Genomic DNA, 12,919 nt, shown 5'->3' on the forward strand with positions numbered 1-12,919 from the left:
CAAGTGGACATCCCCCGAGGGCTGCCGGGCTGCCAGAGGGATGTCTGATTCCCATCTTAGGCCCAATCCCCCAGGGAGCAGGCCTAAGCCAGCAGATGGTCATCCCCCGAGGGGTTCCAGACTGTGAGAGGTCACAGGCCAGGCTGAGGGATTCCCCCTGCCCCGAGTGCACAAATTTTTGTGCACTGGGCCTCTAGTAAATATATATAAAGACTGGAAACTAAAGATTGGCAGACTACAACTTATTTCTTACTTTTTTCTTTCCTTTTTTCCTTCTAGTTTCCATCAAAGCTCTCAAAAATTACTCAAGCACAAATCCTAATACAAACATGAACCACCAATCAGAAATCAGTTTAGTGCGGTTCTGATGCCAGAAATACACGAAACAGGAAAATCATCACAAAAATGAGAATAAACGCATCTGGCACCAAGGCCACATGCTGCCGGCCTCACCTCCCCGGTGTAGTCCTTCAGGACCCCCTTGTACACGTCCGAGCCGTTGGGTCTGTTGATCACAACTCCTGGAGTGGGGTTTCTGAAAATCAAAGGACACAAACTCTGACATGTCTCTGAAATCTCTCTCTTCAAAACTACGCCCGTTACACAGAAAGACAGTAACCGTCTGTCTGTCTAAGACACTGCTCATCGCCTCACAGTCATCGAGTGCAGTGATTTTAGCGGCTTGGGGATCCCGGTCATCCTGCAAGTCAAGCTCTAGGCAGGAGCAGTGAAGGCCGAGCTCTGACACTCAGGACAGGGACCAAAGCCTAGGTGTGCCTGGGCTCCCTCCCGCTGCATCACACAGCATCTTGGGGCCACGTCTCACAGAGATCTCTCAGAGCAAAGCAACATGTAGGAAAAGACGGGACACGTCTGGTAGGCGTGGCACGCATGTGCCTGGCAGACAAGGACGTTAACAAGAGAGTTTAGGCGTTAAAGCTCAACGTGGAATCTGAGCTGCCCTGTGATCTCAGGACGGGGCAGTGGCCTTCGTGGGGGCCACAGCGGGTGACCAGGAGCAGAGGAGACTCACACTGCCTAGGTTTCATGCCCACACTTGCTATTCCTCCTCTCCCCCAGAAGTCAGATAAGCAGGCACGACATAACTATTTGTAAACGTAAATTAAATGAGTAATAGTAAAACAGGCACGTAAAGGTGGTGGGATCCACCCTGCAAACGAGCCCTCTGCGTACAGGTTGCAGAGGGTCCCCCCCGTGCTGTCTGCCTGCTCGGAGGTCAGGGACAAGCACCTCAGGACCCAGTGACCAGGTCTCCAGGCGGAGGAGGAACGTATTGTGCTTTCAACGCTTCAAAAGCGCCAGCCCCAAACTCCCTTCGGCACCCACTGCCCATGACCCTGCCACTGCCAGGGTGCCCCAAGCTATGTGCAAAGCTCTACGTGAAGCAGCCCTGTGAAATTCCACCTGCAAGTCTGTTTCATTCCAATGGGAGGCCACTGGTGTAAGGACGCCACCCGCGAGAGTGCTGCGTACTTACTCTTCAGAGTTGGCGATGTCATCGTACATCATCACCACGATCTGCTCGTCGGGAATCCCGTTGCGGTGGACGATCTGGTAGGCGTGGCACGCATCTGCCTGGGAGACAAGATTTCAGCAAGCCTTAGATTTTGCCCAGGGGGAGGCCAGGTTTGGGGTTCTAATGAGCAGCACGTTCTTTCTCCAGGAAGGCATGCTGGGAGTTGCTCCCTGTTGGCCAGGTCTTTAAATTATTTTAGAACATAGACATTTGTATTTTTGCACTCAATTTTTAAAAATCTCACTCCGCCTCCATTATCCAAGCTCTTACTCATCAGGCAGTTAACATATATGTGGACTACACACACACACACGGACATACAAACCACCACCACTGCATCCACAGGTAACAAGCGCCTTTAAAAGAAAATCAGTATTATGTCAGATTTAACTCACCCTTACAATGATGGTGGAAGTGAGCAGACACACCCACCAACTCAGCTATTATTTATTACTCTTGTCTGAACACAGGCTCATTAAAAAACAAAAACTTAAAGAGTAAATCTAACAAAATCAGTGCTCACACACAGCAAATTACAAGATATTGCTGAGGGAAATTAAAGATCTAGACCCGTGGTTCTCAACCTGTGGGTCATGACCCCTTTGGCGGCTGAACAACCCTTTCACAGGGGTCTCCTAAGACCATCCTGCATATCAGATATTTACATGACGATTCATAACAGTAGCAACGTTACAGTTATGAAGTAGCAACGAAAATAATTTTATGGTTGGGTCACAACATGAGGAACTGTATTTAAAGGGCCAGAAGGTTGAGAACCACTGATCTAAACAAACAGAGGCAGCTTATATTCATGGATCAGAAGTCTTAGCACTAGTAAATTTTCAAAAAAAGATCAGCAGGTTTTTGCAGAAATTTACAAGGATGATCCTGAAATTTATATAAAATTGCAAAAGACCTAGAATAGACAAATTTTGAAAAAGAACAGAGTTGGAGGACTTTCACTTCCTGATTTAAAAACTACTCCAGGGAAAGAACAGTCTTTCAGCAAATGGTGCTGAGACTATTTGGATATCTACATGCAAGGAGATGAACTAGGCCCTCACTTCACTCTCAACACGAAAATTAGGTCAAAGTGGATCACAGACTTAACTGTAAGGGCTAAAACAAAACTGTTGGAAGGCAACAGAACATCTTTGGAACCTTGAGTTATAACTGCAAAGATGTTACAGATATATCACCAAAAGTCTGGTCTATAAAAGAAAAAATTTGATAAATTGGACATCATCAAAATGAAAAACCTTAGCACTTCAAAAGACACCATTAAGAAAATGAAAAGACAAGCAACCCAGGAAGAGAAAATATTTGCAAAACACATTATCTAACAGGACTTGTCAGAATTTGCAAAGAGCTCTTGTACCTCAATAAAATAATCAACCTAGAAAAAAAAAGATTTGAGTAAAGATCACTTAAGAAGATACACAACACACACACACCCAGGCCCGGTAGAGGCCGCCAAAAACAGTGGATTATATAGTAACTCCACACAGGTAGCCCAAGGCTGGTTATAGGCAGCATCTGATACCAACCTGCACTGGAATCCCACCCAAGTGGACCCAGAACCAGCACAACCAGTGTTGGGCTTCAGACCACAACAGAAGTTGGCACAATTAACCACACAGGTGGCACACCCAAAGGGAGGTCCTGGCAGGCTCCAGACCTTGCTGGAAACAACTCCACCTAGGGCGGCAGCCCTACACAGTGGCTCATAAAACATGATTGAGGTCTGTCCTTATAGTCAGCCAGACTGACAGTTAACCCCACCCACGAATAGGCCAACAGCATTCAAGACTCAACTATAACAGGAGAGAGCACATAACCCAGAAAAGAGACATTCCTGGGGCAGCACATAACCCAGAAAAGAGACATTCCGTGGGCAAACTACGGCCTTTGAAATGAATAAAACTAAAAAAAAAAAAGACCGTACCCTTTTATGTAATGATGTTTACTTTGAATTTATATTAGTTCATACAAACACTCCGTCCATGCTTTTGTTCCGGCCCTCCAGTCCAGTTTAAGAACCCATTGTGGCCCTTGAGTCAAAAAGTTTGCCCACCCCTGTTCCTGGGGCATGGAGCTCAGGTGCTGGAAAATTGCGCCACTGAGCCCCACAAGACACCTGGAACAGAAAACCACCGTAACAAGTTTGAGAGTCGTAGAAGATCTACCCAATACACAGAGACAAACACACACACACACACAAAAACACACACAAAATGGGGAGACAAAGAAACACGACCCAAATGAAAAAAACAAAACAGGAGAAATCCCCAGAAAAAGAATTAAATGAAATGGAAGCAAACAAGGTATCAGATGCAAAGTTCAAAACAATGGTTATTAGGATGCTCAAGGACTTAGGAGAATGGATGATCTCAGTGAGAACTTAAAGAGATAGTAAACATGAAGGAGGACATAGAAACCATTTTTAAAAAATCAGAAACGAAGAACACAATATCTGAACTGAAGAATACACTAGAAGGAATGAACAGCAGGTTAGTTAGATGAAACAGAGGATTGAATCGGCAATTTAGAAAACAAGATAACAGAAAACACCTAAGCCAGAAAAAAAAAGAAAAAAGAAATTTTAAAAATGAGGAAAGTCTAAGGGACAACATCAAGCGTAACAAATCCGTGTCATAGAAGTATTGGAAGAGAAAGAGAGCAAGGGATCAAGAATATGTTTAAAAAAATAATGGCTAAAACTTCCCTAACCTGGTGAAGGAAACAGACACACAAGTCCAGGAAGCCCAGAGAGTCTCAAACAAGATGAATCCAGAGAGGCCCACACCAAGACACATCATCATTAAAATGGCAAAGGTTAAAGACAAAGAGAGAATCTTAAGAGCAGCATGAGGAAGACAGTTACCTATAAGGGAACTCCCATAAGGCTGTCAACTGATTTCCCAACAGAAACACCTTAGGCCAGAAGGGATTGGTGTGAAATATTCAAAATAATTTTATTAACCAATGTAACTCCAATAAATTCAATTTAAAAAAAGAAGATCATGAATGACTAATGAACATACAAAAAGATCCCAATATCATTAGTTATTAGGGAAATGCAAATTAAAACTACACTGTGCCCTTGCCAGTTTGGCTCAGTTGGTTGAAGAGGTTGTCCCATGCACCAGAAGGTTGTGGGTTTGATTCCCAGTGAAGGAACATGCCTAGGTTGTGGGTTCGATCCCTAGTCAGGGCTCTGTGCGGGAGGCAACTGATCGATGTATATCTCTGCCACATCCATGTTTTTCTCTCTTCCTCTTCCCCCCTCTAAGATCAATTAAAATCCTATATAATAAAAGCCGAATATGCTAAGTGTCCGTCATCCAGTCGTCCGTTCAACCAATCAAAGCGCAATATGCTAATGATATGCTAAGGCCACACAACCACTTGCTATGACATGCACTAACCACAGGGGGCAGATGCTCTGACCGGTAGGTTAGCTTGCTGCTGGGCTCTGGCCAATCGAGCCCTCTCATGGTCTCTCCCCAGCTGGCTAACCTCCCGCGTCCCTCCCTGGCCCTGATTCTGCACCAGTGGGGTGGCCTGGGCTCTCTTGCAATCCAGGACCCCTCGGGGATGTCAGAGAGCCGGTTTCAGCCCCAATCCCACAGGCCAGGCCAAGGGAGCCCACTGGTGCATGAATTCGTGCACTGGGCCTCTAGAGTGTGTGTGTGTGTGTGTGTGTGTGTGTACATATATGCCACAATGAGATACCACTTCACAGCTAGACAGACAAAACAAGTGTTAGAGAGAAAGTGGAGAAACTAGAACCTCCATTCACTGTTGAGGGAATGTAAAATGATGCAGCCACTTTGGAAAACAGTTTAACGGCATCTGAAAAAGTTAAACATAAATTTGCTGTTTGACCCAGCAAATCTACTCTACTGTATCTGCCCAAAAGAAACAAAAACATTAATCCACACAAATGTTCTTGGCAGTGTTGTTCATAACAGGCAAGAAACGGAAACAACCCCAATGTCCAACAACTGGTACATGGACTGACAGAATGTGGCCTATCCATACGCTTTTAACACCCTCTGGCAATGAAAACGAAGCCCTGACACACGCTACAACACAGAGCGACCTCACAAACATCACGCTAACAGAAGCCAGACACAAAAGACCATGTTGTATAGCTCCATGTACATGCAATGTTCATAAATAGCAAATCTGTGGAGACAGAAAGTGGGTTAGTGGTAGCCGGGGGTAGGGACCGCCAATAGGTGTGAGGGGCCTTACTGGGAAGATGGAGATGTTCTAAAACTAATTTACAATGATGTTTGCACAACTTGGTAAATTTACTTAAAAATAATGAGCGTGCACCGGGAATGGATGACTTACATGTGATATGTGAAACATGGTTCTATAGAGCTGTATCTTTTAGAAAGGGCAGGTTCGGCATGTCCCGATTAGCGCTCTCCCACGCTGCTTGGACTCCTCACACCACCTTGACAGGAAGCTGTCCTGTCCCCGCCCCCCCCCCCGCCCGCACCCCCATTTCACAGATGGAAACAAGCTCAGAAGGGCTCAGTGCTTCAAACCCAGGTTCCAATCCCGCCGTGCCTGGCGCCATCGTCCACTCCACAGAGTGGTCTCAAAGGCACATCTCAATTCTCTCGTGGGTCCTTGGAGGCACCTGGTTGCCTCTAACTTGAACTCACAGGGGTTCTTTGTATGAGTCAAGTATCTACTAGCACGCAGAAGAAATAAAAGTAGGGTGAAACCAAGTCAAAAAAATTTGGAAATGGTGAAGGCTACTTGACTCACTTCCCTTGATCCTATCTGTCCTGTATGAGTTTTTCCCCTTAAAAACGGAAGGGCCGTATGAGGTAACCTTTGAGGGGAGGGCATTGAGCAAGACTTCACCCTCGGGACGACTGAGCAGAGATCGCCTCGGCTCAGCATGTTTCAGCACTAGCGCCGGGAGTTCCGATGGGCGCGCTAATGCACCCCGTGACTGCCGGCTGCAGCCCCTGGCCTGCTGCTGTCTGCTCCTGCTGCCTCCAGGCCAACTGTCAGCTAAATGGACAACCTGCTTGGAACAAAGGCCAATAGGGTGGCACGCTCTGGCCTCAGTCACTGTGAAGGGGTCCGCCTCCGAGCCAGGAAGGAGTTGGGAAGGGCTCTCACGGTCTGCTCATCCCACAGGTGTACACAGAACATCCCTGCTCTGTACACCCACCTGACATTGCTCTGAGCACTGGCTCGGGTGTGGGCTTTGTGGGGCTGCCTCCCTGAGCCCAGCACTACCTCACATCATCCAGAGGGAACCAGAGGTTCAAAGGGAGATTGCGTAATATGCTCCAACTAATGCGGCAGGGAGCGGAGAGCAGGACCGATGCCTGAGGTCGGTGCAAGCCCAAAGCCCACACTCGTTCCCGATGCTGCGCGGCCTCGGGCCTGGACAAGGACAGCCTCCTGTGCTAACTTCATTCCCCTAACTCAGTCCTGCCCTGCCCTCTTCCCTGGTCCCTTCCCGCCGTGCCCTCTCTAAAAGCCTGCTTCACTTTTTAAATACAACAATATGGATTAACCGCAAAAACGTTATGCTAAGTGAAAAGCCAGACACAAAAGACTACATATCGTCTGATTCCATTTATAAGAAGTGCCCAGAGAAGGCAAAACAATAGAGACAGAGCAGATCCATGGTTACCAGGGGCTGGGAAGAAACAGGGAGGACTGACTGCGAAGGGCACCAGGGAACTTTCTAGAATGATGGATGTGTCCTAAACTGGGCTGTGGCGAGGCTTGCACCACTGTATGACTTTATTAAAAACCACTTAGCTGTACAATGATCATAGGTGAATTACGACTTGTACTAGGAAACATTCCTCAGTTAAGCTGTTTTTAAAAGGTGATAAGGGGGCACATTTTTTAAACATAAAAGGAAAGGTGGTCTTTCAGACCCTCCATCGTCACATCTTCCACCTCCCACAGGTACAAGCTCAAGACTTCCCCTATCCCTCTGGGCCTCAGCTGGAACCCACACCCCCACCTGCCTCCTCGGGGTCTCAGGACACACTCATTCACAGCCTTCCCTCCACTCCAACCACAAACTCCAGACCAGCAGAGGGGAGTGAGTGGGGGAGCAACCTCAGGGCTTCTCCTCCTGCCAACACACCACCAAACAGCTTTCTCCTTCGGAGCCCACTGCCCTGCAAGGACCTCCACCCCCCCACCAACCCTCTTCCTCCTGGCTCTCCTCCCAACTCCTGATAACAATGAACTTCACCTTCAACCACATCAACCACCACCCCCACTGCCATTCCCAGGCCTTAGATCTTCCTTCTCCACCGGCTCAAACCTCAGTCCTGAAAGAAACCCACCTCCAGCCCCACTGCTCCCAGGCCCTAGTCTTTTCCCCTCACAAGCCTGTCAGAGGACAGACTGTACAGCTGTCACCATGGGCTGCCTGCACTTCAGGACCTCTCCCTCTCACCTGCACTCACCGGAGGCTGGCTTACGCCCCCGCCACTGCGGGCATCCGCCAACCCCAGCCTTCCCCTCCCCACACTCAGAATGTCACTCATGAATCCCAGCCAAAAATGGAAACCCAATTCCGTCAAGACAGAGCACAGAGAAGCACTTAGCGATGACTTAATTGTGCCTGGTGTACAATTAAGAAATTTGTGATAGTGAGTGCTGTCTTAATCCAAGGAAAATGTAAGCGTTTATAAAAATGTGTTTAAAAGTAGGTTCTACAGGGAAAGTTCTTTCATATGCTTTTATTTTAAAATACAAAGAGGAAGGGAGAGAGAGGGGGAGATAGAAACATCAACAACAAGCGAGAATAACTGATCAGCTGCCTCCTGCACACCCCACACTGAGGATTGAGCTCACAACCCGGGCATGTGCCCCGACCTTCTGGTTCATAGGTCGATGCTCAACCACTGAGCCGTGCCGGCCAGGCTCAAATGCTTTTAATGATTAGCCTCCAGAGTCAGGAAAGCAAATGCTGGCCGCTGGCTGGGGAGGCATCAGGCCAGCAGGGGCAGGAGCTGAGGTCAGCAGTGACTCGGCACATGTGTTTCCTCTCTGCTCAGCCTCTGTGGCCTCCGCACTGTCGTCCTCCCTCTTCAGGAACAAATAGTTCAGTCTGCGGCCACTTCTTCTGCCTTGCTTCCCTTTATTTCAATGATAAGTATTTTACCCAGGGAAACTAGCAACAGCTAAGAAGAAAAAAAAGGTTTTCTGGCTGCAAGGTTCATGGGATACCTACACTTAATGTTTAACCAATATTTTTTTAAGTTGGTTGTATAAAAACCAGGGTGGCTGATGAATCAGCCTGTTCACTATCGTGACCCCGTACTGAGTATCTCATCTTTCTTCCTCGTGGGGAGGGGGCGGGGGGAGGAGGAGGAGGAGCCTGGGAGCGGAGCACTGCGGACTCAGACTCGGGTTGCTCCTCTGGAAATGGGTCAGGCCCCTTGTTAAGTATTAAAAGGAAAAGGGTCATTTCACTATATTTGCTATAACAAATGTCCTATTCAGCTAGCATACAAATGTCATTCAATAATCATCAATTTTAGAGCTCGCAAGAGCTTATCTAAACAAGCCCCTACCCAACAGGTAAGAAAACTGACACCCAGGTGCGGAGACACTGCCCAGCCATCAGGAACAGACGAGAGGCCTGCGCTGGCCCATACAGCAGCCACTGACCACGCACAGCGATTAGCACTTCAAACGCGCCCGTCTGACCCGCACGCACCGTGACTATAAAGGCACACTAGATTCCAATGACTTAGCACCAAATAAAAAATGTAAGGCATCTTGTTATCAATTTTTTATGTCGATTACAAGTAAAATAATAGTTTGGATATATTGAGTTAAATAAGAGGTTAATTTCACCTATTTTTTTTACTTTTTACAACTGTGGCTACTAGAAAGTTCACGACGACACATGTGGCTGTCCTGCCGACAGTGCTGCTCCGGAGCTCATGGGCCTGGGTTTGAATCCAGGCTCTGCACTTGCCCTCTGACCACCACACGGGGTCAAGTGCTGGCCTTTTCCCTGCCTCCGCCCACTCCCTCGCAAAGAGGAGATAAGAACCGGAACGACAGCATATAACCCATGGCAGGCACTAAATGAGCTCACTGTGTAAAAGGCTCTAGGACAGTTCAGCACATACTGTGAGGGTCTATGCCAGCCGTGGGCAAACTACGGCCCGCGGGCCGGATCCGACCCGTTTGAAATGAATAAAACTAAAAAAAAAAAAGACCGTACCCTTTTGTGTAATGATGTTTACTTTGAATTTATATTAGTTCACACAAACACTCCAGCCATGCTTTTGTTCCGGCCCTCGGGTCCAGTTTAAGAACCCATTGTGGCCCTCGAGTCAAAAAGTTTGCCCACCCCTGGTCTATGCTTCCAGCTTCTGAGAATTACAAAATGAAATGGCTTTTTAATTACAAAAAAGTATTTATTTACTTACTTATTTTTATTGATTTCAGAGAGGAAGGGAGAGGGAGAGAGAGAAGCATCAACAATGAGAGAGAACCATTGATTGGCTGCTTTCTGCACGCCCCCTACTGGGGATTGAGCCCGAAACCCAGGCATGTGGCCTTGACTGGAATCAAACCCAGGACCCTTCAGTCCACAGGCCAATGCTCTATCCATTGAGCCAAACCGGGTAGGGCTAAATTACAACTTTATTGAGATGTAATTCACATATCATAAAAGTCAGGCTTTTAAAATATACAACCCTGTGGTTTCTCGTATATTCACAAAGTCATGCAACCATAACCACTACCTAATTCTAGAATATTTTCATCATCCCACAGGGAGATCCCAAACCCATCAGCAGCCATTCCCCATTGTCACCTCCCTCCAGACCTTGGCAACTGCTAAACGATATTCTGGCTCTGTAGATTTCCCTATTCTGGACATTTGATGTAAATGGGACCTTACAATACATGGTCCTGTGCAACTGGCTTCTTTTATTTAGCGTGTTCTTAAGGCCATCCGTGTTGAGGTATGGTACTGTATTCCTTTTCATGACCAATAACATCCCCTTGTGTGGACAGACCACATTGTTTATCCGTTCATCAGCAGATGGACACTTGGATTGTTTCTACTTTCTGGCTATGATGAATAATACTGCTACGCTCATTCAAGTACAGGCTTTTGTGAGAACATATGTGTTCCTTTCTCTTGGGTGCGTGCCTAGCAGTGGAATCGCTGGGTCATATGGTAACTCTCTGTTTAATCTTTTAAGGAACTGCCAGACTGTTTCCCAAAGTGGCCGCACCATCTTTTCACTCTAGCTCCTGCCAGCCTGATTTGTTGGAAATGCCAGGAAAGTTGGGGAAGAGGGTATGGAGAGCAGCAGGCAGAGGCCGGGAGGGCAAAGAGGCTTGTGAGGCTTCGACCAGACCCCTGGGCTTCAGTCCTATCTGAACCTCAACTCCTGTGTGGTCTCAGGAAGTCACTTCCTCTTTCAGTCTCAGTTTCCTTTTCTATATCAGGAAGGTGATGACTAGTGGGTCTCAACTAGGGACACTTGGTAAAGACTGGGGTGGGTGATGCTCCTGGTTTCCAGTGGGTAGAGGCCCAGGATGCTGCTAAACGTCCTACAGGGCAGACTCCCAAAGAATAACCCGGCCCCACATGTCAACAGCTCCAAGGTTAAAAACCTCGGTTAGACTGAGGTGACGCCACAGGGGCCTTTTTGAGGCAATGCAAACTGCTTTCCAAAGCAGGTGCCCCATTTGACAACCCCCCAGGAACATAAGGGTTCCCATTTCTCGCCAGCCTCGCTAACACGTCCCCTTGGCAGCCTGAAAAGAGGGTAAATGGCTTTTTTAAAGGTCTGCTCTTTTAACGACGTCCAGGGCTATTTACAGAATGCCCGTGCCATAAAGAAAGAGATGAGCCATTTTCCTACCTGGTGCCTGTAGTTATACCAGCCATTGGAGCCTGCGACAATGACCACCCAGTGCTTGCCTCCATCCTCGGGATCGTCCTCGGGAGTAGCCCCCGTTCCCAGGACCAAGCTGAGCAGCACGGCTACTTCCCAAATCATTCTGTGCCTTGGCATCACGTGCAGAAATCTGGGAAGAAAAAAGCCAAGTCAAGCCAAAATGGAAGGACAAGAACAGAAGAATATTGCTGGCCTCTAAGAAAGTATCATAGTAGCTTTGGCCAGTTTGCTCAATGGTTAGAGTGTTGGCCCTCAAACTAAAGCAGGGGCCGCCAACCTTTTGGAATTCACGGACCACCAGGAGCCCGAGGACTACCGGTTGGCGACCTCTGGACTAAAGGGTCACAGATTCGATTCTGATTGACGGCATGAACCTCCATTGCAGGCTACATCCCCGGCCCTGGTCAGGGCAAGTGTGAGAGGCAACCAGTCGATATATGTGTCTCTCTCTCTGTCTCTCCCCGTCCCTTCCAATCTCTCTAAAAATCAATGGAGAGGGAAAACCAAGATGGCGGCATAGGTAAACACCGTAGATTGCTGCCTCGCACAACCACTTCAAGAATACAACTAAAAGACAGAACGGACATCATCCAGAACCACAAGAAGGCTAGCTGAGTGGAAGGAAAGAGAAAAGCACACCGAGACTCAGAGGAGGTGCGGTGCAGAAGTAAAGTACGGAGGTACGGAGGCGCATGCGGAGAGGGCTGGCGGCTGAGGACACGGTTATCTTTTTCAATCAGGAGGGAGTCTCAAGCTCCTGACTGCTCTGAACTCCAGTTCCGGGCGAGTCTCCGGGGACTCAGACTCATACGGGAGAAACTGGTCTGACATCGGTCGGAACTTGAAGGCCGCTTTTTCTCAGAGGTGCTTGCAGCGATTGCCGGGACACTGAAAAGTGGGGCCTCTGAGGGCAGGCCTGAGAGCAGCCATAACTGCTCGTTCCGCCCTGTTGATCCCGTGGGACCCTGCCCTGACCAAGCCTTGCATGGAGGCTTTTGCATATGAAAGGCCTGGCCCTTTGCAATCTGAAAATTACCTAACAAACTGCAGCTGGCCCAAGGCCCCACGGCAACTTGCACTGCTTCACAGCTGAGCTCCGGCTGGGTAGCCTCAGGCAGAGGCTAGATTAGCACCTCCTTAGAGGTCCAGGAGCCAGTGCGCCCAGTGGTCAGGGTAGGACCATCCAGATTGCAGCTCCTCGGATCCATAAAGGACACACTCAGGGGGCAGACTCAGTGAGCACCAAAGCCCCACTGAAGCAAGTCTCCAGCCCCGGAGGGGTGTCTCCAGCATAGAACTTCTCCCACTGCAGACACAGCTGATTCTCACAGCCAATTGGCCTGGAGGTCAATCCCTCCCAGTATTACCTACAACAATCAAGGCTTAACTACAACAAGACTGTGCACAAAGTCCACAAGGGGGTGTACCAAGAGTGTCTACA

General features: G+C 48.1%; 1 protein-coding gene across 1 annotated transcript in view; it reads right to left on the bottom strand.

Moving 5' to 3' along the window:
• The window catches only part of LGMN (legumain), a gene marked incomplete at its 3' end in the record, with an annotated part of 35,477 nt that overhangs the window by 8,692 nt on the left and 13,866 nt on the right, over window positions 1-12,919 (bottom strand). The window contains exons 2-4 of the mRNA XM_006767623.2: window positions 11,443-11,608; window positions 1,499-1,596; window positions 454-535 (exon numbers count right to left, since the gene is read on the bottom strand). Of these exons, the coding sequence (XP_006767686.1) occupies window positions 454-535; window positions 1,499-1,596; window positions 11,443-11,595 (333 nt within the window). The remainder of the gene's footprint in view (window positions 1-453; window positions 536-1,498; window positions 1,597-11,442; window positions 11,609-12,919) is intronic.

This window comes from Myotis davidii, unplaced genomic scaffold (assembly GCF_000327345.1).
Source record: "Myotis davidii unplaced genomic scaffold, ASM32734v1 scaffold1703, whole genome shotgun sequence".
Lineage (NCBI taxonomy): Eukaryota > Metazoa > Chordata > Mammalia > Chiroptera > Vespertilionidae > Myotis > Myotis davidii.